We start from the raw sequence: 27,162 nt of genomic DNA, 5'->3' as shown, positions 1-27,162 counted from the left end.
TATATATATACGTATTAAAAGGGAAAAACTCAATTTCACACATCAGAAGGTGAATAAACCGATTTAAGGTGACTTTCCTCCTCACTGCACCACTACATGTGCTCCAGAGGGGGAAAATGTAAGATGGGAATTAGAGGGCAAAAAAAGAAGAAAAAAAAAAGATGGAGGGAAAACATGATTGAAGAGTGATGTGAGGACAAACGGAGACGGGGAGGAATTTGATCAAACTGGCATGACCTGGAGCTGTTTGCCGCAGCTAGTCGGGAGTTTTCTCCTGACGGCTATTAGAACAAACTGATTTATTACACAAAGGCAAATGTGCACACAGACACACACACATCAACAGAGCAACATGTTTTACAAGCTGCATTACTTCTGTACTCTCTGGTTGGGTAATATCCGGGCTTGGTGTACACGTTGGTTTCAGTTGAGGTGCTGTTGTCATAATAAAAACGGTAAGCCTTATTATCTATGGCGCCAGAGTTTCTTACACACTTATAGAAACTGTTCAACATTTTATTAATTAATGATTAATTCATTATTGATTATGTTTTTGGTTGCTTATCTGACACTCACGCAGCTTATTTATTCACAGTTCTTATTCATAGTTGTTGTTTTGTCTTTGGCTTATTTTTTGAGTGTCAACAAATTGACATTGTAGGAATACAACGACAAACGCAGTCCTTGAATCTTTGATTTAAACAGTCCACGTGGAAACACGATTGCCGTAAATTACAGGCTTGCTATAATCGTCGTCAATTAAAACGGACTAAAACCAAGCTACGTTAAACGGGAAAGTGTTTTAGGATGCCAAAGATGAACACATTACATCTGAATCAGCCTTTTTTTTTTTCTTAATGATTTCTTTCAACACTATTCTCAAGGTGTGATAATCACAAAACTGTGTGTACTTTGCAAATAGTCTGGAAATCTGCAGAAGAGGTGTAAAATGAATATTCATGCAGTTGCTTAGCAGGATCAGTTCCCTGACAAGCCAGCTGGTGCTGTGAAGTTAAATGGGATGAATGTCATTTTGGAAAATGGCACATTTCACCCTCGGTAAATGTGTGCGGCCACTCAGATGTTTCATACCAGTGACCTATTTCATAATAATCCAGGCAACCCTGGAGACTCGTGTGCAAAACCATTATTCATTTTCTGTAATAGTACTTATATTTTCAATATTTATATAGGTATTAATAGTACACACCATAAGCTTGTCTCTAGTTCAATTGTATTTATTCATTCATCATGCTTCGTAACGCCCTATGCTTTCCATCTTTCTATACATAATGCTACAGACTACAAATGTTACTCAAATTTAATTTACACTCACATTTTTCATCAAATTGCATAGATGCCATTGAGTACAGATCTGTATGTCACACTCTAACCTAACTTCATTAGTATGCTCTTAAACACTTACCAATATCATCGATTTTTAGGCCTGGTCTCAGCGTGTAGTCTGGTTCTGTGGGCTCTGGCTCATCATCCACATCAGAGGCTTGCAGGGACGGAGAGAGGGAGGGAGAGAGAAAACAGAAGAAATTGTGTGAAACTAAATCACAGCTGACCAGAGAGCTGGGGTTTAAACTACTGTTCCAGCCTAAAGGATTTTAATTACATCCATTCTGACATCTTGAGGGGGAACATGCAAGAGAGTGGCAAGACAAGGGTGCAGAGGTTAAAAAAGCCCAGAGCAGACCAGACTGACAAGCTGTAACATCAGCAGAGCTCTCAACAAAGAGATGGGGAAAGAGAGAAAGAGGGCTGTGAGGGACGGCAGATCAAAACTGAAGAGGGCCAGTGTGCGAGAAGAAAGGGATGGAGTTGCAGAGTTGAAGGAGGGAGGAGAGGTTAATACTACAGGGCTGTGGAAGTTAAAAGGACCGGACAGGCTAGGGATCAAAGACTGTGTGTACACGAGCACGAGTGTGTGTGTGAGCGCGTGTGTGAGCGGGCGGAGAAACTGAAAGGTGGCAGCGGAGAAAGAGAGGGAGAGCGAGAGAGAGAGAGAGGGGGAGCATAACGGTACGTATACATAGCCACCCACTGACCGAACAGAGCAATTAATGGATTCTGACAGGGAGCGGCGGAGGAAGGGTGAAAGAGCAGGAAAGAGAGGGGAAGAGGACAGGAAGGAGGCGGAGGTGATGGGTCTTTAAAGCAGAAACTGCTCTCTGTGGAGGAGGAAGAGGGGGATAAAGGGAAGAAGGGCGACAATGACAAGCAAAGAGAGGGGACTTGTGTGAACCTGCAGTGTTTTTTTTATTTTTTTTTAGATTGAAAAAGGTGTAAATGGTGGTCCACAGGTAAAAATCTGCAGCAAAGTCAGAGCGTTTCAACAGAGTTCAAACCGCATACAAACAGAGACACAACACGGGGGGTCATACCTGTGGAGCAGCAGACGTACACGCGTAGTCTGAGACAGCTGCGTCCGTGGTGGTGAGTGGGTGTGGCTGCGCAACGCAAAACAAACAAAACGGTGAACACACAGGAGGCAGGTTTGTTTCCCCTCGTCAGCTGCAGATGTCATGTGCAGTAAAACGTACCTCTATTAGAGTTTTAATACGATGTGGTAGTCTTTTGTTTAAATGTCACTTTAATTTAATACCAAGGGAACAAACCACATATTTCACTGCTGCTCTATTTAATAAGAATTACACTACTGAATTTCATGTATAAAGCACTTTAAATTTATAGAAACCTTAATGTGCTACAATCAGTACAACAGTTACGAGAATATAGATGAAATATTTAAAATTAAAACAAGGTGCATTGCTTAGAAAGTGAAAATGGAAAAACTGAGGCTTTAAAATCTTTTTTTGACCCAACGTGCAAAAAGAGCCAGTAGTGACTCGATTAGTAAAAAGCTAAATCTGGACGGCCCTTCAGGTTTCAGTGTGCCGTATGCTAAAATTAGTCTGGTCAACTCCAGTGAATTAAAGCTAATTTACCTCCTCAGTAGGTCATCGAGTTCTACTGAGACCTTCAGCAGCAGATAAAAAAAACATTTAGTTGCTTCTTTAAAAAAGTTTCATGTAGTTTTTATGCATTTGAGATTACCAGGATGTTGGTTCATGCTGCAGAGAAAAGGGATGTTATGGGACCCAAGCACATTTTGTTCTGACACAGAATTTAGAGGATTTCCTAGATTTTGATTGGCTGGGATGAGGAGGAAGGAGCGGTTGCCCAGGAAACCATTGATGCAAGAACCACCTCCGTTTAAGAAATATGTTTGTAGTCATAAAACCATCAAAATAACTTTGTTGGTCTACAATAAGGAATAAAATATAGATACATAATTAAAAAAAGAATAGGAAAAGTAAATTATTTTACAGTTTCTTCATGTGAAAATTCAAGCATGAATGACAATAATTGTAAATGAAATCTATTCAGCTCATTTGGTTTCTGCTTAATGCCAGGCTGACAGGCATCAGTGCTTACAGACCCATTCTTAATAACATCCAGGCACCTGCACTTTACCAGCACTGCCTGCTGTTACAATTATCTATAAAACATGTTCTAAAAGTCTCTTTTCGAATTTAAGAATAGGTCAAATACTCTCTTAAAGCTTAGACCTTTTTTTATGTGAATAATTTAACCAAATACCTCATTCAAAAATGCAAAAAAATATATATAAATAAGTACTTTCATCGGATTATTTTAAGTCCGTTATGAGTTTTTGGAAACAACGCCCAGTGGAAAACTAAACAAAGACCAAGGCATCCTTCTGTTTGTGACGGCGCTGAGCAGCTTTCTTCCTGCTGCGCGGCGGAGCAGAACGTTCTGGAGACATCTCCCATTAAGCATCGTGGGCTGAACGGGCACCGCGCTGATTATAGGAGTTTGTTTATGACATTCGTTGTCGAACTGTTTGCTGACGAGACCCAAAGTTCATTACTCACACTGTGTCATTTCGGCACAAGGTGCAGCCAGTTAATTTGATGAGCAGTCAACAAAATGAATGAGGCTGCTTGACTGCAAGGTGATGTGATTAGATGTGAAGCAGTAATTTGTTATCCTGTGTTCTGCTTGGTCTGATCTGGGAGCTACGTGTGATCCGACTTAGCCATTCTCCAGTTGAATGCTGGAAAACCGGAGGGATTTGTTAATTGCGGTGCTCAGTCACAAAGCTAACCACAATGAGCAATAACAGCCTGAAAAATACACCTGTCTTTATTTTACTTGTTTCAATCTAACAGAATATTTTTCTTACGATGCCAACGTGCCATTTTGGATTTTGGAGCTGGTTTTGGTGAGAAACATCATGTTTCTAAGCCAGATTATGATTTTGAGAGCATTTAAGTGAGTTAGTAATGCAACAATATAATTCTAGTCAGTCAATTCTAGTAAACAGTAATCATCTGGTCATGTATTAAAATTCAGATATGAATATTTTTTTCCAATCAGGGAACACAGAAAAAGAACCTTAAAACTAAGTGTTTGTCAACTGCTTCCTCTCAATTTACCGTTTTCTCTTCAAACCTTCAGCAATTCATACATTTTTTTTCTCTCCTTTAACACCCTGAGGACATCAGTCACACTGACATACTTCTCAGTGAAGGTTGCTAGTTCAACTCCACTCACAGATGTAGTAGTACTCCTGGCCGACGTGGAACTCGTAGCCCAGCGAGAAGGCGCTGTAGCGCTGGAACTTCTCCGAGAACTTGATGGGTGCGTGGGGGGCGTGGGGCCGGTTGCACTCCCACCTCTTGAAGCCAAGCTGAGGGTCGCAGTTCCTGTAGCCACGGTAGCTGACCATGTAGAGGACGTACTGCTCTCCGGTGCCCACCATGCGCTGGGTGTCGTTGTAATGAGGGCAGTAGATGTCCAGATAGTCGTTGACGTTCACCTGCATCGTGTAACCCTCCCTGCGGAGACTGTGCAAACAGGAAAAACACAACACTGTGTATGAAATTCTAAATTAACATTACCATTAAGCTGTGTCAATTTACATAAAATGACTATATTATGTAAAAATTACTAACTACAATTTACATAAAATTATTATGTCAATTTACATAAATTATTCCATAGTTTATGTAGGTGTGACCTTTTTTTTTATTATTATTATTTTGGATAAACTAATCAGTCAGGATGTTCGACGAGTCCAGTCCATTCTTTTAAATTACAAACCAATGCACTACTACTACTAATGCTATCAAAGATCATGATAAATTAGACCATTCACAATCTTAAAAATATTTACATATTGTCAGGTTTTATGCGATAAATCAGTATTGCAAACATCTTTTTAAAGGATTTGAAGGTTTCAGAGGTTTGTTAGAGAACATTAGTGAACAAAAAACATAATGAAAAACACACACCAGACAGGTCAAGGAGAAAGTTATGGAGAAGCTTAAATAACATATGGATGATACAACAATATTAAACTTTGAACATGGAGGCATGGGGAGGATAGTTTTAATTAAGAGACAGCTGAGGGGCATGTGGTAACTCTGGAGCTGCTGCAGAGACCCAGAGCTGAGGTGGGAGAATCTACTGAGAAGGCCAACTATTAAAAGGTAAGCAACCATTAAAAGAAAATGATAAGGAATCAAGTTTACTACTATTACTATAGTTTACCATCATGAAGGAGACACAGCAAACATATAAAACTAGTCAGACGACACCAAAATGAAACTTTCTGACTTCTAAGTGTGTGCAGGAAAATGAACACCGTAAATCAAAAATGAACACCGTAAATCACCCTGAACATCCCTTCCCCACCGTAAAACATGGAGGCTCCAGAATCACCTGTCAGTATTGATGCACTGCACATATTCATAAAACGTAGAGACATTATATAACATTATGCGGCATTTTTGATGAAACTATGAACATTTAAAGGAGAATCAGAGCGAAAAGTTTCACCCTTTTTAAAAAAAATTAATTTAAGTAGTATCTTTCAATCTTTGAACCAGTAAAAAAAGTTTTAATTCTCAGCAGATTTGAGCAATTTCAGCTACACACACGTTAGCCACGCAGTCAGCTGCTAAAATACCACAGACATGATGTAAATACATCAGAATGTGGTGTTTGCATTCTTTCTGCAGGAATGCCTTCACCTTATCCAGATATTAATAACACAAAGCAGGTGTGTGTTTGCGTTCCTGCCGGGCTATTGTATTTAAAGAACGTAGAGCTTCCTCTTCAGGATGGACTCAAGGGCCCAGGGCCACAAGCTTCTCCTCCTGGTGTCAGCGCTGCATTGTCCCCTAACCCCTGCGCTCGTACATCAACCGGAGCGCAAATGCTGCGCTCGCATCAGCCGTCAAAGTCCTGGCAACGTTCCTCTCCATCCTCCCAGCTCATTTATCAGCGTCAACCCTAAAAAAGGCTCCGCTTGACAGAAAGATAAGGTCTGATTGTGAAGCTGCGTGGGTATGTGTGTGTGTGAGACAAAGTAAAATAGATTCCTTCCTGTCACCCAAAGGCCTCTTCCTTTCCCTCCCCATCACACATACACAGGCCCATATCTGTGTGACACAGACCGTTTGCAGTTGTAAATCATACACACATCGATGATCATCTGTGCACACTCGCTCAAAAGTCACTCGCTCAAAAGTTAGATCAGTGACAGGATAAAGTCACAAGGGGGCAGCAGAGTGTAATCTTTAGCCTCTCTCCCTGTTTGCCAGTTCTAGGTCACGTCTCCAGGGAGATTATTATTCAATTATTAAATGAAGATCGAACCTCTGTTCCCAGTGTCTCTGTCTCTCCATTTCTTTCTCTCTCTTGCTGCTGTGTTTCTCAGCTCACTTAAAAACCCTTCCTGGATTTGTCCTTTTTCTCAAAGTTCTTCGTTTTTTGTTTTTTTTCCCATGTCTTTCTTTTAGTAACAAAGACAGTTAAAAACTCACCTTCTGCTCTCCACTCACCTTCCTTCACGTTCCCTCATTATGTCATTTGCTAACACTTTTTACTTTTTAAATATAACATTAGAAGAACAACAAACGTTTTGTTCATGTTTCCTGGAGACATAAAACAGGACGACAAAAAAAACAACAAAAACATAAAGAGCAAGAGTGAGTTTCGCTCCACGAGGGAGGTGTAAATGCAAATTAAGAGAAAGAACTCCGAGAGCAGGAACGTAAGAGACTTAAAAAGATGCGGTTGGAGTGTTTTACGCTCCCAAACAAAGGCAAGTTTACTGAGATGAAGGGATAATGGGGGGAGGAGGGCATCTGGGGGCATCATCCTGGAGCAATCTGAAAGTAAATGACTTCCAAAAGATAAAAGCTGGCTGTAAGATTCCCACTGTACATGCGATGTTGCACAATGCACAAAACAAACACCGTATTTTATGCAGTGAGATCTAAGGGGGATATTCGGTACACACGCACATGGAAAGAAATAAGTGCCTGATGAAATTTCATGTTAAACTCTCATCAGAGTGCTTGAACAGCATAAAGCGAAAGTAGTTTTATGTCAAGGGTAGTCGGAAAATGAGATGTGGCCAATTTAATAGCAAGATTAGATAACAGGGAGTATGGCAGGACAGAGGAGCCGCATGAAAAATGTATTCAGACAATCATTTCAGATATCAAACCTGTAATCTTATCTGCATAGGAAAATACATCTGCTACTATTATTAAGCATAAGGATGTTTAAACAAATTGCTTCTCATGTATGTAAAAAGGGACTTTGTAATGACTGAGAGTAGAGCCTTATTGCATTTAATCTGTACAACTTTACCCAAATTACTTTTCTTTTTCTATAGGAAGATACAAACTGCAACCTGAAGGTTTTTGCTGAGAAACAAATGAGAGTCTGTGGAGTCGAACAATAGTTGGTGCATCTTCGTATACGGTACATTTTATACAGTAAAATTTAACATATACATTTTACCGTAAAATTCTGGCAACCAAAGCAGCCGGTATTTTACTGAAAACTAGAGATTTTTTTTTTCTTTTCTTTACAGTGTAGTTGTCATAGTCTGGTAAAACTATTGTACTGTTCTTGCAATTTTCTCCAAGCTACAGGGGAAAATTGCACAATTATTTATGACTAAATCTCATTTCTAAATTATTTCTTTGTGTCACATTGTTCCAATCTCTGCAGTCATAACTTTAGTTTTCATTCTCATATTTTCTATTAAGAGTGATGGACTCATCAATTTGGCCAGTTGAGTGATTGGCACTTCCAGCACTGGAAATAAATTTTTTTCATGTTCAAAAATGCATCAAAGGTAAAAAAAAAAAAGACACTTTTTAGCCTGTAAATGTTCTAAGCTCAATATAAATAAATATCCAGATACATATTTTGCCAAAGATATGGGGATATTCTTTACTTTCTGTTGAATTTATCAAGCACCGTGCAGCTACTTACTACTTATCTCTTGCTCTTTGACTGCGACTGTATATTTGATTATGTTCTGTTAAATTGTGAATTTTCTTCACTCTTTTACTGTAAAATCCCCACTAATTTTCTCTCTTTGAAGTGCTGCCTGCCCAGTTAGAGCAGATAAGAGTCCAGTGCAACGAGCCACCTCTTCAGCAGTACACCTCGGAGGAGCTGAGCAGCAGATTCCAAGATCCAACAAACACTTATATATAAACAGATCCTCCAGCGAGATGGAGAGATGGAAGGATCGGCAGGAGAGATGGAGGACTTATAAGATGAGACAAGGGGTAGTTGGGGTTAAAAAGCAGCAGAGTGTGGCCACTGGGGAGCAGCGAGAGATAGCAACAGCTAAGAGCAAGATCAAAGAGGGCCTGGATCAATGTCACTACTGTAAAAATCACATCAGTGAGGGTGTGAAGGGGGAGACTTACAGAGGGCATGTTGCCGATATAAATCAGTCAGAGGCAACATAATGCCACAGAGTTGCCCCCCGCCTGCCTATTATCTGCCTCGCCTCTCGGAGTATCGTGCATCAATAAAACACTTTGACAGAGAGCGCAAACAGCCCGTTTTGTAGCACGAGCTTCAAGGACCGTCTTACTTCTCCTGCTGTTCATTAAAACGGGGCTGTTGGGGCTAAGATAGTATTGGAGGAAGCTGCACATTCCCTACAGCATAAAAAAAAAGATACAGCAGAATAACAAAAGGATTTCATTTATTTATTTATTTTTTAATTAAGGTGAGTCGCGTTATAATGAGAGGCACCGCCTAAGCCTAGAGAAAATCAGAAAATATATAGAAGGTATGGCTTTTAAAGCAGCTTTCAATACTGGAATGAAAACAGAAACAGGACAGAAAAATAACACAACTATCTGCAGTTATGAGACCTTTTGTAGCAAATAACAGCCACCTGGCAGGCACTTTGTGTTGAGCATTAGCATTGTGATCCTGGGCCTAACTTCCTAATGTGACTTGTAAAAATGTCATATGTGAAACTAGGGCTGCACGACAAAACAGTAATGGTGCAAACATGATCTATATTAGTATAAATTAATCATGAGAAATTTATGATCACTTTTGCAAATTATGTCATTTTAACTCGGTAAGTATATGTTAGATTTATATAGCACCTTATACAAACACAACTTGTGTTAAAAAAAAAAAAAAAATTATCAGATCTGTTTAATGCTTAAGTTAAGTAAGACTAATGCAAACAGGTTGAAAAAAAAACAGATTGACAGAAAATGTTTCAACAAAGTAGGCAGAAATAGCAACACTTCAGTCAAAGATAGTTCTCCTTAATATCAACAAGTAAGGTCCACAGCTTTGGGTCACAGTTAGCAAATATTATATTTCTATTTTATTCGTCAGTGGTAATCACAATGTTCTAGGTGACTTTGATCGCATACAGAGTTTACAAGCTAATTTGGCCGATGTGAGTTTGTAAATGTAAGAAAAAATACCTTAAGGTCAATTCTAAAAGTCCTGGGCAGTGGAGCCAAAAATGGATTAACAAGTTTCCCCTCTGGTTTCGGTTATGGTTCCAGCTGCGAAATCCTAAATAAGCTGAACTACCACTTTGAGTTTATGTGAGAGGCCCGTCCAAGGTGTATTACAGTAATCTGGTCAGCAGGAAACAAAGGTATGAATCAGATTTTCTGCTTCCCATTCAGCCATAAATTATCAAATTTTGGCTACATTTTAAATATAAAAAAAGAGACTAAATAGTCATGATCTAAGGTTTTACCCAGAAAGTTAGCTCTTTCAGGTTCTTTTGCATTTGTAGAGCCAACAATGGAGTTTACTGCTAAATATTTACTTGGTTCTTCAGATACGTGCAGTATTGCATAAACTGTATGTTTTCTTTTCCAATTGATTTAGTAGCAATATGAAAAATCGTAAAATTATTTGTGAAGAATCTAGATGAAAATGAAACATATTATTTCACAATTCCACTTTTAAAAAGTTGCCAACTTTCTGCAGATACGTTCCAACGCCATGTTGAAGGGGAGGGGAAGGCTGCTCAACCACGGTGCCCGATAAGTGGGTTTACCCCAGTAGGTGATATTCAGACACTGAGGATTTACGTGTCTAAGTTTTTCTGTTTACTATTTCTATCTGCTGAGCACTTGGCCATCAAAGCACAACACTACAGGGGGCTGATTAGGCTGCAGTGGGTGTTTGAAGCTGTTTGACAGTCAGCAAACTACCAAAAAAAAAAAAGATAAAAATATAAATGCCAAGATAAAACAAGGCTACAGATGGACATAAGGTTGGGACAGATTAAAAGTTGTCCAGTAGCGTAACAAAAAATTGCCAATCAGGATTTTTAAAAGCCTCTCTGCCTCCTGGGGCCTAAAATCTTAATCGCATCTCAGTTTGGTACAGAGACGCGAACACTGTTGCGGGAGGACTCCAATCAGTCAGCGGAGCGGTAGGTATAATTGAATGGCTCCCCTGCTGAACGGAGACTCCCAGAGATTTGTAGCATCAATGAGGCTCTCATCAAACACAGACAGGAGTCTTCCTCGCTGCATCCTGCTCCTCTTTTCTTTTCTCTTTGCTCCCTCTGTTTCTGTTTGGTATTGCCTGACAGCGAGCATGTGGAGCTGATGAAAAACTTGTATACGTTTGTCTGACGCCGTGTAATGGTCGGCTTGATTCTAAATCCTCCCCATTAAAATCGATGCGTTTCTAGAGCGCCTCTTGACACAGCAGTGCACTTTTCGCCCTTCTCCACACACAAACCCACACTTTAACAAGCATATACAGCAGTCTAGCCCCGCATGGTGTTGGTTCATCATCGGTAATTGATCAAAGTATTAGAGCTAACAGGGATTCTTGATTAGGGCCCTCACATATGATCCCATTAAACGGGCGTCTTTTCTCTCCTCCGTCCTTTTCCCACATTTGCTTCGTTTTTCTGCTCTTGCCCTACCGTTTGCACACTATTGCATCGCTCTTTCTACTTCCTCTCTCTTCCTCTCTTCCTCTCTTATTCCTTCAGACGTCCCCTCAAAACCTCATGGCCCGCTTTATTGGCTCCTTTGATCGAGCTGTCCGGCTCCAAAGTGGAGCCACATTCAACAAGCATACTGTCCAGCACGATTATGCTCGGTAATAAGCATGTTCTCCTCGCACAGGCATCCATCACATGTGCTTTTATTGTGGGTTCCCGTTCTCGCACGCGCAGATAGCTGGCAGGGAGGAAATGAGCATGAAGGGGAAAACAGATGGAGAAAGGCGAGGCCAGAACACAAGCACGACCAGAAGATGAAGGAAGGGGAATGGAGATGTCAGAGTACATCAGGTCAAAGAAAATAAAGAACACCTGAATTTTGTGTTGGTCTGCAATTCGTTATCTCCTGGACAAAGATCTATTGTGTTTCTCCAAATATCTGCTGGAGCCATTTCTTTAGCGTGGTGGGTCACTGACCATGGGCACTACTGTTGCTTTCACTTGCTAAGCTCAACTTTCTTGTGCTTCTATTTCCTGATATTTCCATCATTTTCAAAGATTGCAATTGATATATAAATATATTTGTACAACATACTTTTGTGTACACAGAAGTGGACTAAATTTACCAATTAGAAAATTGGCTGCACTGTATTTTAATTTGGGATATCAGAGTAACGGGGGCGATATTTAAAGCATACTCGTCAAACTTTACATAGTAGTGTTTTTAAAAACACTGGAAACTAAGCACTATTTTCAATTCACTTCAGTCATGCACTACTTTGTGTTTGTCTGTCACATAAAATCCCAATAGAGGTTTGCAGTTGTGATGTTTGAAAATGCGGAAAAACTTCAAATAGGCATGAAAACCTTCGCAGGGCACTGTGTCGATCACTTAATATTCGCAAAACAAACCCGTCTTTCATTCTTCTTCTCCTGCCACTTTGTTCCCATCAACCATCTGTGGGCTCCTATATCCCTCTGCTTCCCTACATCTCCCTCGGTCTCTGTTCCCAAAGCCCTTACACGAGCAGCAGTGATCCCCCTCAGACGCTCGGGACATCAGAGGTAAAGAAACGCACTGAAGAGAAAGAAAGCGTACGTTCACTAAGCTTCTACGTGATTGATGGTGATCCTCTCTGATGGCTTTGTATAGACTCAGCTCTCAGTGAGACATTACCCTCTGACCCAGCTATTGATTCCTACATGCACTGTCCCAAACATACAACACTAGCCCTGACCTCCCCTTGTGCCCACAAATGAAAAAATAAATAAAAAAAAAAAACATACCAACATCAGTACTCAACATTGATCGCTTGGCAGCGTACTGAGAAACCTGATCAATCGGCTGCATTGCAATCATTCCCACCAGCCCGCTTGGGCTCACTTCCTGGCAAAATCACGTGGCAGTGCGTGTCCCGCTGACTGATGTGTTTGGGCCGGCTTCTGGAGGCTTGGATATCAAGACCACTCCGGCGCAGGGATAAGCCTGCAGTCCCTACAACAGCAGCTTTATTACTCGGATCCCTCTGCTGAGCCGTTTCACTGAGGGATCTGGGTTAAGGAGCGGGGCTCGCCAGGCGGAGGGACGAGGCGCCATCCATCAGGCAGACCTGGGTCATGGAGAATTTGCAAATACCTCTTTTTCCGCATGCACTTGTTTTAACCCACTTGAACTACAGGGTGGGTGGGAGGAGTCTGCCTCATAAAACACAAGCGATTCTGTACCCCACTCACATGCCACTTTATTAGGAACACCTGTTCAATTCCTTGCTAACCCAAATAGCAAATCAATTCTATCTATCTACCTACCTATCTGTCTGTCTCTGTTCTTTTCATCCGAAACTGAAAATAATTCAAGTAACAATTACAACAAAGACGGGAAGAACATTGTCTCTCTGACAGCAGAGATGATATTCTCTGCTTCTAGCCTCGAAGCAGATGGGCTACAGCAGGAGAAGACCACACAGGTTGCCATTTCCCACTGAGATAGATTTCATTTCAGGTCTAAGGCATCACGGAAACCTCATTTGGACACGACTCTAGGATGCGTTGAGTCATACCTGTGAGTCAGACCTGTACCTTTACATTAACTCAAATCTGGTCTAACCTCATCCTTACAATTGAAAACGAAATGCAGGGTTCACAAAACTCAAAGGGTTCATTGGATTTAATATTATATTTGTTTTTTGTTTTTTTTGTGTGTTTTTTTTCAGTTGCAATCCAATATGTGGAAAAAATACTTTTGTACTTCTCTCAATTCTTGGATTGCAAGAATTGAGAGAATAGTGGTAAAAATAACCAATTATAGTTGAGCTCAAAATTATTTGCACCTCTTAGCATTAGCATTTGCTTTATTGCTCAAGGTTCAAGCAATGAATCTGCCTTCCATCTCATGCGTTTAAATATAAATACATAAAATCTAAAGCAGATTAAAAAAAAAGATTTAAAGCTAGAAAAAACAATTGCACTGGTAAAAGCCTAAAATTGAGGCTTGTGAATATATTTAACACCACGATCTGCTTGTTAGTGCCGTGGCCAACTGTGCAGCCGTCTGTGGTCAAGTTTTCCGACATATTAGCAAAAACCTGGGGGACACTTTAGGCAAGACAACAGCTCAGAGGAAACTGCAACTTTTATTTAACCCTCACACTAAATTAGAGTGCAGTTAAACACATGGCATATTTTTTTTCCCCCTTTGTTGCTCTAAAGGAAGCAAAGAAAAGCAAAACCGAGGCGAGTGCCAACTAAGCTCCAGCCTAATGGGCTTTCAAGACAAAACCTCAGCTGGCTTTCAACATTAGTCTCTATGACGACCAAAGAAGTCCTCGATTTTAGCAGAAAGAGAGGGGAAAGAACGAGGGTGTGGAGGACATCAGGGGTTTGTGCTAAAATACACCCCCCTTTACTCCTCTTTCTCTCTAATGGCCAATTAAGCATTACTTATTATCATTCTGTATTATCACAAATCATCTGCTGTTACTGTGCCAAAACATGTTTTAAGGCAAATTAAGGTGGGGATTTTTTTTTTTCATTACTTCTGGGTCCAAAAAGAGTAGGCTGAAAGCAGTGAGGTGGAGAAGAAGTGTTGCTAAATCTGTTTTACCGTATAACCAGTTTTATATGTTTCACTTGTCCTCCAGGGGAAACGTCCACAAGATGAAATATGGTCAGAAGAAAAGACTATGTTCTTTTAAAAAAAAAGAGTTTCTCTAAACATATTCCTTAATATTTGTATTTTCAAAAAGAGGCAGAGAGAAAGAAAATGTAAGCAAACGCTGCAATCGGTTAGGCTCATCACTAAAATACCAAGCAAATAGTGCCACGAGGTTAAAGGAAAGTGATAAATATCCTGTCTCTTAAATGCGAAATGTGCTATTTTCTTAAAACTGAAACTGGCATTAACTGCACATATAGTCACCGTATTTCTATATTCTCATCACAGTGAGATGATGAGGCAGACGCAGCATCCTGCTTCATGCGTAGTGGGCAAACTGGAGGAAAGAGTTACTAAGCTACACGGGTTTGCAACATGATTTGGGGAGACATCAAGTCTCGCTTTTTAGGCTGATTCAAAGAGCAAAAGTAATTACCAGAAGAATAAAGACAAGGAAGACACGTTCAACTTGTGTCACACACAGGAATAGCAAGTCTACAAAAGCCGCTGAGTAATGTAGTCTGCCGCACGCAAGTACAAAAGAACAAGGCAACTAATAGTTTTGAAGAAAAAAAGTTTTATATCAACAATAAAGAAATGGCCACATAGAAATAGTCTGACTTCTTTTGTGATATTATTCGGGGGGTTTTTTCTTTCTGAATATAATACTTTATTTGTATACATTTGCTTCTGAAAGAAGAAAAGAGAAGCTTGAATCTGCTGTCATCGATCAAGCTACAATCAAACAAGGTGTGCAGCAGGAGCAGAAGGCATTTACTTAATGACTTCCTCTTCTGCGATTGTATTCAGAAGGTAAAAATCGGGGTTTTCACCTTGTATAAAGATGGTGCACATTTTGAACATCTTGGACAGGACATATTTCAGTGATTCCTACAATTTACAGCAATACTCAAAGCAAAGTGACCAAATAATTTAATTAAACAAGTAGGACAGCCCGAGCACGAATGTTTTTATTGCGGTTCAGCAAAATACACACAAAAAAATCACCTTATCATAACGCAAAATCTTTTCATGAAAAAAGTGAGATTTTTGTAAAATCAAAATGTTTCTATTGAGCAAATTTATTTCCTAATGCCATTTGCCCAGTTGTATATATAGTCAGTGAAACACAGTTAGAGATATCCATCGCTATTGGATGGTTATGTGAAGAGAACAATAAATGTTATCACCTGTGAGCAGCAACAGCTTCTCTTAGCCTTAGGAAGAAAGATGGACAGTGATGGCACACACACACACACACACACACACACACAGATGACATTGAGCTCTGACGTTTATATTAATGAACATTGACATCGAGAATTAATTAAAGGCATTCAAACATACTTGGTCACAAAGGCCTGAAATTAAGGCATGCTGATGGAGGCGCATTGCTAATCTAAACAATGAGAGCTCAATTACCCGTTTAGGAAAAATTGAATCAATGGAGTGAAACAACGAGCGGAGAAAAACGAAAGCTTGCTCACCAGGAAACAATAATGATCAAGCGTATACCCGATTGTGAGGTTTCTATTTTTATTCTTTGTCAAAGAGGAACATAAAAGACAAAGAGAGCATACTGATGTGTTTGCACAGAGACTCCAGAGAGCATGGAGGCCAAAGCGACAACACAAACACAAGGCTTTGTTGGCTAATGAATGAGCAAACAAGTTTTTCAACCCCTAAATAAAAGTCAGCAAAGCCCTACAAATAAAACACAGAGTCGGAATTTGTGCAGCTTATAAAGGAACAGAACAACTGCCTGTATCTATCTATAGCACGTGGAGTCTGTACTTACAAATACATATGCTTTGTCTCATTACGCTCAGTCAGTTCTAGAGCCAGGTCATCACTGTGCTGTGAAAAAAGGATTTCTTCGCCCATATATTTCTTCTCTGTGTAAAATAAGAGCTCAATGTCAAAGATAACCTGAGAAAATACAAAACGACTTAGCCTCTGTGTTAACAAGTGATTGCACACATAACCTAAAAACTGGCCGTGCCACACCTGGCAGCTTCAGCGACCATCAATCACTTGTTGTAAATGGCAATGAGTCTTTTAAAATGCTGTTATGGGGTTTTGGCCACTCGTCTTTGCACATTTGTTTTAATTCCAATATTCTGGAGGTGTTTCAAACACGAACAGCCTGTTTAGGTTCATGGCACAACATTTTAAGTACAGACTTCAACATCGTCCTACAAAACCCTTAATTTTGTGTGACCAAGGTGTGCTTTAATTCTGTTTCTCATCTGTTTTGGAACAGTCAGGCATTATGTGTTCTGGGATCTTTGGCCTTCTTCATGTTGTGAGACAGGTTCTGTCTAAGCAGTATCTTGGTTCTATAGACCTGCCTATGAATCAGCCCAAGGTGTTCCTAGAGAAGGGGCGCTAATATTAAAAAAAAAAAACTGATTATTCACAGGTTAATCAAGTCTTAATAAGCAACTAAAATGTATTTTTCACCTGGGGTAAGATTGATTGCATACTTTTTATTCTTTTGTTTCTTTTCCACTTTTTGCCCTCATATATTTATCGAGCTTTTTTTTTTTGGAAAGATGCAGCAACAGTGTACTAAATACAGACAAACCAAACAATAACTAATAAAAGAGAAACTAAAACTGAAAGGTACCTGAAAAAACAAACAGCAGGATAAACAAAAAGAAACACAAATCCTGAATATATGCTGAAGTTTAAGATACTTTCGATATGAAACTCAGTATCTTTTATCTTTTCAAACGATAAAATCAGATTTTGAAAGCTGCATAATGTTTAATCAGGCTGTCTTTGCCTGATATTAAAATGCCTTTATTGACCTAAAACATTTAACTGTCACAAAAAAAATAAGTCAAAACAGAAGAAATCTGTAAGGAGAAATATATTTTTGTACTGTAAATCTCCCGTGCAAAAACTTTTAAGTTTACAAATGCAGGGTCTAATGAAAATATAAACCTGTGACGGCGGAGCAGCAGAAATATTAATGTAAAAAAAAAGACAGAGACAGAGTTTGAAGGGATTACAAACTGAGAAGGATCTTGATTTGTTGGCATGTCAGGCGGTGTTTGTGTCAGTGCTTGATGATGAGGTCGACTCTCTCCACTGAACATGAGCAGTCTCTGTCAAAGTATCAGAGTATCAGTAAAACATCCGTCCTCTCAGGTCCCACCCATCCACCCTGCCCCCACTATCAGCCATTCTCTTATGTCTCCTCATGCTTATCAGCATCCTTCCATCTGTCCAACTTTTACTTTCTCATTTCTGGCCCGATCTTTGACGGTCCTTTCCTGAGAGACATATTCCTCAGCCAGCTGTCAATCTGTCACTCCAATTCCTTCTCGCTCTCCTGTTTCTATATACGACAGCAACTTGTCAATTATCATATAACTCCAAAAGAAGGTGCGCTCATTTGCCGAGGAGATCATATTTTAGAGCACATGGCAACACGTGTTGCAAATAAAATAGACGTTTTATTTTCAGTGAGATGCATGAATGTCAAGCACGCTGTATATGATTTGTCCTTTTGATGCACGGTGTAAGTTGTTGAAACTTATATAAAATATTTCAAATTGGAAGATTTATGTGGGAATTAACCGGAAAAGGGGGTGACTTAAAAAAATGCATCATATTTAATATAAGCATTTTGTTTTGTCATTTGCTGATATTCAACATAGTGTAAATAAAAAAATTACAATTTAACACGTGTGTGCACTGCAGCTACACATTTTACACATATGCATATTTATTAAATTCATCTTTAATTTTCAGTGAAGCTAAATAAGGAAGCTCCGTAATCTGGTGTTTGTTTGACAATTTTAGTTTGCAGTTTTAAATTTTAATTTTTAATTTTAATCACAAGTAGGAAAGCTGTGATTGGCTTAACTCTGAGCTAAAGTTCAGCTCTTTGGCGTAAATAACAGTTCAACTCATGACAGCAATGAGTAGGTGGGCACCTGAGTCCATTAGAAAGCAGATACCGTTAAACAGAATGATGGTTTATTGGTGTTAAGGTGTCTTTTAGAAATGTGCTGTATTTATTTGTATTCTGGCATTTACTGGGAAAAAAAAAAGGGGGGGGGAAAGGAGGAAAGCTGTGGGATGTGCATTTGAGGCCTCATAAAGTCTTCCCACGTCCCAGTGCAACATCCTGGCCATATAAGCAATGCCTGCTCCTCTCGGCTTTGCTGCTGGAATATGAAATATGCATGGCCCATAAAGAGCATATGGACCATCCATCTCAATATCCGCTACAGCGAACCATCAAAAAGATCATTAAACCGAACACACACTCGCCTGCTCGCGCGCACACAAGTGCACACCAAATGGCACATAAACATGCACTCCCACGTCGTGCATAATGGTTTATCAGTTTTCAGCACCAACTTTTTGCTGACAGCGTGCACGCAGTAAAAAAAAGCAAAGGTGTGCACACGCTCATTTAGGAGATAGGAGGGGGATGTGACGTTAGTTTAAGTAAACTGAGACACCTCGGAATCTTTCCGTTCATTTTGGCACGTTAACGGCTGCCGCGTCAGAATTGTCTTTGTAAAGAAAAATAGTCCCTGTTTCTGTCTGCCTTTCAGACAAACACCCTCTAAACTGTCACTTTTGATATTGTTTTCGCCACACCTCTGTAAGGCTCTGTCAAAATCAGGTCTTCCGGCCATCCACTGCCGGGAATTCACATTTAACATTGGGAGGAGAGACAAAGACAGATAAACAAAGTGCTTGGATAAAATAATGTTGAAGAACTCTCAACAAATTAGGAGAACAAAAGAGAACAAAAGGTTTTGATAAGGGAGATGGAGATGAACTAAAAAAAATAAATAAATCTAGGAGAGAGAGAGTAAGGTCTCGTTCAGATTTTGCAGGAAATGACCACTGAGTGAGTATCTTTGCATCCAAATCTGCCCATCTGTCCTCTTTCATCGCCTCTCTTTCACCACCCTATCTCTGTAATCTTTTCCTACAGCAGGTGTCAGCGAAGAGCCTGACACTAAGTCAGCGTCATATTCTATCATCCATGCAGACAGAAACGGAGGTGTGCACAAACAGGACAGCTACAAAATGACTTTCCTTTTTATCTCATCTCTCCGCTCTTTCTGCTGGTCGTCGTTTCTTCTCTCCACCTCACTTTGCCTAAAAGTTGTCAGCTGTGGTGCTCCCATAACACCAGTCTGCTAATGGGTGCTGCACTCTCGTTACTTTATGTGCCTACTTTAAAAAGCTGTTTCTCTTTATGTGTAAGAATGATGCTGGGCGGGACGGTGCACGGTGTAGAAGTAGGGCGGCCGCCCCATTAGTCCTCAGAGTCTGAGTCCCAAATCTGGGCCTTTTGCTGCATCTCCTCCCCCCCTGTTCTTTACACTTGTTTCCTGTCTTGTTTGATGCAAGTAAAAGCCCACTAACACCAGAAAAACCTTAAAGAATTATGCCAGACAGAGAGGAAGAGGTCTGCATTCCTATGTCAATACTGTCTCTGCTGTCAAATCTCACCTGAAAGTAAAATTAAATAAGATAGTTTGGATGTTGGTGCTTCTGCAGAGGTAAAACCATTAGAGGAAGTGTTATTTGTAATTTAAACTCTCACCAGACAACATGCAATAACCTTTTCCTTCTGGTAGAAGATGGACTGCATCCAGCATCCCATGTGCTCATTCACTGAATTAATAAATCTCGTTATAAACTCTATATGCTGGATACATGAAAGCAAAACTGATGCCTAAATCTACTTTCTTATTAATTCGGTTAATAATTATTTGATCACTTGCAGGCGCTCACAAAAATTATAAATGGATGTTACTTCCATTTAAAATAAAGCGAGAAATTAATGTTCGTAGTGAAAGTTATGTATCCCATCCAGACTTACTCCAAAGATATGACAGGATGTTCTACATAATCTGCCACACGCCCACAAATAAAAGCTTTGTGACACATTTTTTGTAAATATGCCAACATGTGGAGAGATAGGAAACAATGTGACAGCACGTTAGGAGACCCTGGAAAAAAGTTCTGTATTTAAAATTGTAACATTCTTCACAAATGCAAATCTCTGGTAAGTGTTTTTGCATTATAAGCAAAAGAGAGAGTCCTATTCAGAAGCTGTTAGGCATGCAAAGACTAGAACAGAAAGTTTGTAACAGCATCCATGTTATCAACAGTAACAGATGCCTAACCATTCTAGTTTGTAAACTAAATCAAACTTTTACTCGAAGAAGCCTAGAGGCCCAAAACACTTCCTCCCACTTTTAAACTCGATTCCTCTTCTTCCCACCTGGGGATACTCTTCTCCTCAAGCGTATGAACATTGTCAAAATGTAAATGCAGCAAGAGTTTGGAACCGTCGCCGGTGCGCCGCTGCCTCCTGGTTGGATATTTAAAAATATCTCTTTTGAAACCACGTTTTAGCCGCTCACCTCGGCTGCCGAGGAGCTCTTTTGATAAACCGACTCCCTGTCTTGTTAGCAGCACTTTGATTCAGCCAATTTCAGGAATACGAAAAGACGTCTGGGAGACCATTGAGCATTTATACGCGGATGTTTGTGCGCGTGCATCTAGCTAAGTGCTGCGCATGAGATGATAAACTTGCTTAAGAATACAAATAAGCAAATCTCATATCACAAAAAAAACGTAGTAAGTGCAAGGGAAAATCGACTGAAAAATGAATCGTTGGTGTTTGCTTTTAGACATATTTGTTCCCTCTGGCAAGGACTTTTCTCTCTCTCTCTCTCTCTTTCTCTCTCTCTCTCTCTCTCTCTTTCTCTCTCTCTCTCTCTCACCCACTGTCATCCCTCACCATCAAACACTCTCTATCCAAGTCTTTTCTGCCTCTGCTTGGCATCACCTGTTCCTCTCATCTCCTGCACCTCTGTCCTGCCTGTCTTCCTGTCTGCTACTGCCAATCTATCCGCCGTGGTGGAAAGTTGTAATCCCCTCTTTCTCTTCGGCGGTTTACTTCCTTCTCTATCTTAGTAATTATCTCTCTGCTCCGTCCCCTTGTCGCAGCCTCCCACCCTCGCCCCTGTCATCCATCTATCTGCCTCTATGTAAAATATCTCCATCTGCTTCCACTTTCATAATCCATTTCTCATTCCACACCCTTCCTTATCTCATTGAGCTGACCCCTTCATCTTTCCCCTCCTTCCAACCATCTTTCCATCCCTCCTCCTGGTTGTGCGCTGATTAAAATTCAAACCCGGGCTTCGCCGGCAGCTCGTGCGGTCAGCGATTTGCTTACTGCACGTTCCCATCCAAGTCTGCAGAGGTTGGGAGCAATCTGGTGTCGGGTGTTAAGAGAAACGATAAAGCCACATCAGAAGCCACGGTAACAGAGTCTCCCGCCCATTATTTTTGCTATGTTTATCGTTATCCCTGAGCTAACACCACCAGCAGTTAGTCAGAACTCACATTTCTGTCTGAACTCTCAACTAAGTTTGTTTCTCTCCTAAATTAAACACTACATTCTCCTTATCGGTCTGCTGTTTGCTTCTTTTGTCATCTATTGAAGAACCAGAACAAGAGAATATTAGTAATGTAGTGATCAGAATAAGTTAAGTTAAAAACTGAAAGCAACTGGAGACGATGGGCAGTGAAGGTAAGAGATGGGCAAAAAAAATCAATACTTTCAATTTCACCCCCACTTAACATTTAATTGACTTGACTCATGCACCCAAGAGTTGTGTTACTCTTTGGTGCGTGCAAAGGAGATGCAAAGTCCCAAACAAGAATTCTATACAAAATGAATGCGTCCTCTGTTTAAAGGTCTGTCTCAAATGTCTTGATCATTTATTTCCACAGTGTTTTAGCTCCTTATTTGGCCTGAAGAAATAAGTTTTGTGAGCCACGGTTTTAGATCTGCCAGCAGTTAAGGTAGAAGAACATACAAATGTCACTCTTTTCCAGGTTATGTATGCACTGACTCCTTTATTAACCTCATTATAATAAAACATTACACCTTTAAAATCATTGGCTATTTTATAAAACTGATTAACTGATTGATAGTGAGTATAGCTTTTATAATTGTGGATATTTGTCTTAACCTATTCTTGGATGACAGGAAGTTAAATTTCATATTCTGGGCTGCACAGTGAAGTAGTCGGTCAAAAGGTTCTGGGTTCAAATCCTGGTCTGGGGGTCTTTCTGCATGGAGCTTGCATGTTCTCCCTGCTCGTATAGATTATCTCCAGGTGGTCCGACTTCCTCCTACAGTCAAACAACAAAACTTTTAGGTAAATCAGTCTCTAGGTCAGGTGTGAGTATATGTGTGTAGGGTTGTTTGTCCTGTGTTTCCCTGCGATGGACTGGCAACCTGTTCGCCTGCACTCTGCCTCTCACCCAATGAATGGTGGAGATAGGCACCAAACTAGATTAAAAAAAAGTAGCTGTGTATTGGAATATGTTGTGCTCATAAACATTTTTAAGAAATGTTAAAGATTAATCACATTATTCTCAGCATAAAAAGACTTTAAACTGAGGCTTCAAAGTATATAAAACTAACAAAACGCAGCTTGGCTGATTTTCATGTGTTTGTGCAAAAGTTCAAAGAAGAAAATATTTTCTTATTAATATGTGCAAGCAGAAGACAGGTTGCACACACGTTCAGTTGTGTCACAGCTGTCTTTTATAAGCTTGTGTGTGTGTGCGTGTGTGTGTCCGTGCGTGGGTGTGTGTGCGTGTGAGAGAGAGAGAGAGACAGAGAGAGAGAGAGAGAGAGAGAGAGAGAGAGTCAGTTATTTTCATGTATTTGTGTACTTTGTATGTGTGTGTATGTGTCAACCATTAGGTTTTCTTGTGCAGGACAGCTGCTTCAAAGATGGCAGCGTGAGCTTTGTCTTTCACTTAAATCAAAGTGATTCCCCACAGCTCAGCCTGCCAGACAAAACCAGCGTCAGCCAACGCTGGGCTCAAAGCCTGGCTCAATCGGACAACGAGACAAACAGCGAGAGAAAGAGGGAGGGAGAGAAAGAAAGAGGAGGATGGAGACCCGTGGGTGAGAGGCCACAGAGGTCTGTTTCTGTCTCTGGTGCAATGTGATGAAACCGGCAGGCGGCCAATCAGACATGACGACAAGCCAACCGGGAAATAACCTGCAGGTCAGTAAACACACACTTACACACGCGCACACACGCACGCATACAATCAACAACGGCTGCTTGTTTTAATCACAGCTTTGTTCTTTAAGGTCCGGGCACACTTTTCTTCATATCAAGTGTTGCATGTTAGAAGGTAATTGGATTGGCTGTAATTGGTTGTGGTCTGCTGATTCGTGCAGCAAATGCTGGCTTTGCATAAACACACAAATTGAAGGCCTGTTTGTTTTGTGTGTCAACGTGTGCACTGATCTATGTTGGTGCATTGAGGTTGGTGCCAAACACACACGTCCTCAAATGAAAAAAAGATAGTGGCATGAAAACAAAAGAGGGGGGAAAGGTTAGATTGGTCAGAGTCAAACAAAAAAAAAAAAAAACAGATCAGATAAGTCAAAGAGAAAATGAAGAGCAAAGTGAAGACGGTGGTTATGGAGGCATAACATGCATCTCAGGTAACATATGAGCATGCATTTGTGTTGGTATCACCCCCTGTGTAAGGCGACCCTGCAAGCAATACATAATGTCATCTGTAACAGACAACAGACTCCTACAGTAGAATAAAATAATGCCAGTCAAAGATGTGCATTTTCAAGTCCAATATGCTACAGAAATGTTTTGTGACCTGTAGATGTTAATTCTACTTGTGCTTATTTTCCAACTGCCTCACTCAATATTAAGAGTGAAACAGAACAAGGCAACATTTGTTCGACTAATTGGAGACGTTGGAGGACCTGGAGTGGGTTGTTTGATGAACTGCAGCACCCAAATGAAGGGTATTGTCAAAAAGTGAGCGTAAAGTATCTGGATTACATCAGAAAACACTAGAGGTGACTGTTTTAAAATGGTAACTGCTCAGGTGTTTTGGCTGAAACACAGACGAAAGCATCCAACACTGATTTAAGAAATGTTTTCCGACAATACTGTGGTGGTTCATACACTGTGAGCTTAAAAGATAAGAAAACAAAAGAAGAAAATCACTTGTGATCTGAAGTCTCATTAAATTTTTGTCCTGTTTGTCAGCAACTTTCGAGTTTGACTACTATTTTTGCTACACATGCGCAGTGTCACCGCGAGCTCAGGACTCCAAGCAGCTCACTGACGTCTAGAAGACTTCTAGCAGATCTTAGTGGGCAGATACAAAGACACAATTTAAGTTTAAATGCAAGCATGAACGACCTACATTTCTCTTCAATTTGAAAATACTTACATAATACCGTACCTGTTGTATTCCTAAAATAATGTCACCACAACAAGTTCCTCCACTCTCAGTGTCCCTGTGTTACTGTGGTAGAAAAAACACAAAAGTCCTACTGGTACTATTGTAAAGACAAGATCGTGTCCTCCCACCAACCTGCTTGCACGCGCATTTTGGAGGTGTGTGTGCTACTCTCACACAGGAGTCCTATTCCACCAGAAAATCACTTATATCAAACTCTATGTGCAACCCCACAATCTCACCACATTCTGTTGTCCATTCTGAAAACAGCCAACAACTACTGCGAATGTGTCACACTCAATGAGGATGATTTTTTTTTTGACGCACCCCAGAGGACGTCTCCTAGACCCGGCAGAGACAATCCACGTTTTAGCGCTGTGGTGCAATCTTGGTCCAGTATGGACGTGGCTTTAAGTGTGATAAACGTGCAAATACATGTCCATCTATATGTACACACTCATCATTACTTGGATTTAAAGGCTGGAGGGGGGAAAAAAAGCAAAACACTTCTGCTTGGTTTAAACAACACATATCTCTCCACCACCTACTGAACAGAACTGTGCTGAGTCAGCCTTCATGCCTCAGATTCCCTTTATTACCTCCATGTCTCTTGAATCTTCTTTTCATCTTATTTACTTTCCTGCCATCCTCACTCCTCCTCCCATCCTCCCCAGCTGCCCCACGGCTCTCTCTGCATGCAGTTGAGGAGGAGCATATGATGTCAGTCTCCTGCGAAGTTATCTGTGCCTTTAGGATCTAAATACATCTCACTTCTCCACATCAAACATTCTGATTTATAAAAGAAAAAAAAATGTTAATCCACAATAATTTTCATGTCAAGTGATTACAGTGAACGAGTGTCAATTTTACATAACCCATGGTGTAAACTTGAGAAAGACAGCTGGACATTTCTGAATGTGTTTCAGCTTTTCTTTGTTTTCTGCATGCACGAGCAAGTAAAACGTCAAAAACACAAGCAGAAAGAGAGAGACTGGACTAAATGGGAAAAGGGTGACAGACAGGAGGGCAGAGCTGGACTGAGTTGGAAGACAGAGGATGCACACTTTTGTCTGTTCTTGTTCAAAACCTTTAAATCATGACCATGAAAAGGCTTCCTAAGCAATGGATAAACCGTCAGACATCTCATTAATATGACATTAAACTACAGGTAAGCTGACAAGAAATTTTAGCAGGGTTGAAACTGTAACTTTTTCAAATCTTGAAACTTGATATAACAAGCTCAGGTCAACTTAGGATTACTGCTCCTTTGCTTTGGGGTTTATTAATGAGTGTAATATGCTAACATGTCAGAGATCTATAATGGTGATAAACATTTTTATTAAATGTATTCCGGCTTTTTTTGTACTTTAAAGACTTTTTCAAAATTACTTTTCAATGTTAAGTTTCTGAATGTTAAGTTTTATAGACATACAAGTTCTGAGTGGAATTAAGCATCATCTTGGCATTAAACTGTCCAGAAACCCTCCAAGAAGAGAAACTGAAAACCTGAAGCTAAACCTAAAAATCCTCTCTCTGCCTCTTATCACTCCCGCTCTGTAAAGGTTTAACACACTTGATTGCTTTTTATGCAGCTGTACCATGAATACGATCGCAGAGGTTGTACACTGCATTAGCGTTTGATGTGAAGCAAATAAAATTTACTTTAGACAAAAACACTAACCGAGTGAGCACATTTAAAATTACATGCTCCCTTTTAGCATTTCTAAAATTCTCTTTTCAGACACAAGCACCATTTCCAAACAAACGCCGCTTTGAGGCGAATAATGCATGCGTAATCGACTGCTTGTAATGTTTTTCTGCAATCTCACATTCACTGTGCTCCCTTCTCAAACACTGACTCAGATTTTTATCTCAAAAGGAAATACTTGCAAAAGAGATTCAAGCTGTACATCAAGATTGCTTTTATATGCCTTTTGAAGGTTTCAATTACAAAGACAAGCCAAGATAACCTTGCAATGTGCAGCGCTCTACATCTTGCTACCAGTCTTCTGATGCTCCTCTTAAAAGAAACAATAATTAGCTTCTTATTCAGACTGACTGATTAGCTTCTATGACTGAATTAGAGGTCTCTGAGGTTTTCTCTGCCATTTGTAATTAAATGGAACTAATGAGCCTTAGAGGTAAGGCGAGACATACTTGAAATTGCCTTTAACCATGCATGTTAAAACGAAATTAACAATAACGGGATCAAAAATGTAAAACATGAGTAGAAACCTCCAGGCAACCGTCAAGTGTCTTACATCAAAACATTGTTTGGAGAGTGAAAAGATCACCATGCTGATTGATCAGTCAGAAGAGTTCGCTGGGTTCTGTGTAAGATGATTGTCTTCACTAGAAGGTGTACATCTGTACAGCACAGTTCTTCCTGTAGTTCTGTACA

General features: G+C 40.2%; 1 protein-coding gene across 3 annotated transcripts in view; it reads right to left on the bottom strand.

Annotated features, from left to right (window-relative positions):
• efna3b (ephrin-A3b) overlaps nt 1–27,162 on the bottom strand; it is a 77,592-nt gene that overhangs the window by 10,641 nt on the left and 39,789 nt on the right. For all 3 annotated transcript variants that reach the window (XM_008431728.2, XM_008431729.2, XM_017309697.1), the window contains 3 exons: nt 4,591–4,883; nt 2,394–2,459; nt 1,427–1,504 (listed from right to left, as the gene is read on the bottom strand). In XM_008431728.2, the coding sequence (XP_008429950.1) occupies nt 1,427–1,504; nt 2,394–2,459; nt 4,591–4,883 (437 nt within the window). The remainder of the gene's footprint in view (nt 1–1,426; nt 1,505–2,393; nt 2,460–4,590; nt 4,884–27,162) is intronic.

This window comes from Poecilia reticulata, linkage group LG16, assembly GCF_000633615.1.
Source record: "Poecilia reticulata strain Guanapo linkage group LG16, Guppy_female_1.0+MT, whole genome shotgun sequence".
Lineage (NCBI taxonomy): Eukaryota > Metazoa > Chordata > Actinopteri > Cyprinodontiformes > Poeciliidae > Poecilia > Poecilia reticulata.
Note: the sequence above shows the minus strand (reverse complement) of the source record. Positions and strands in the feature narration are given on the sequence as shown.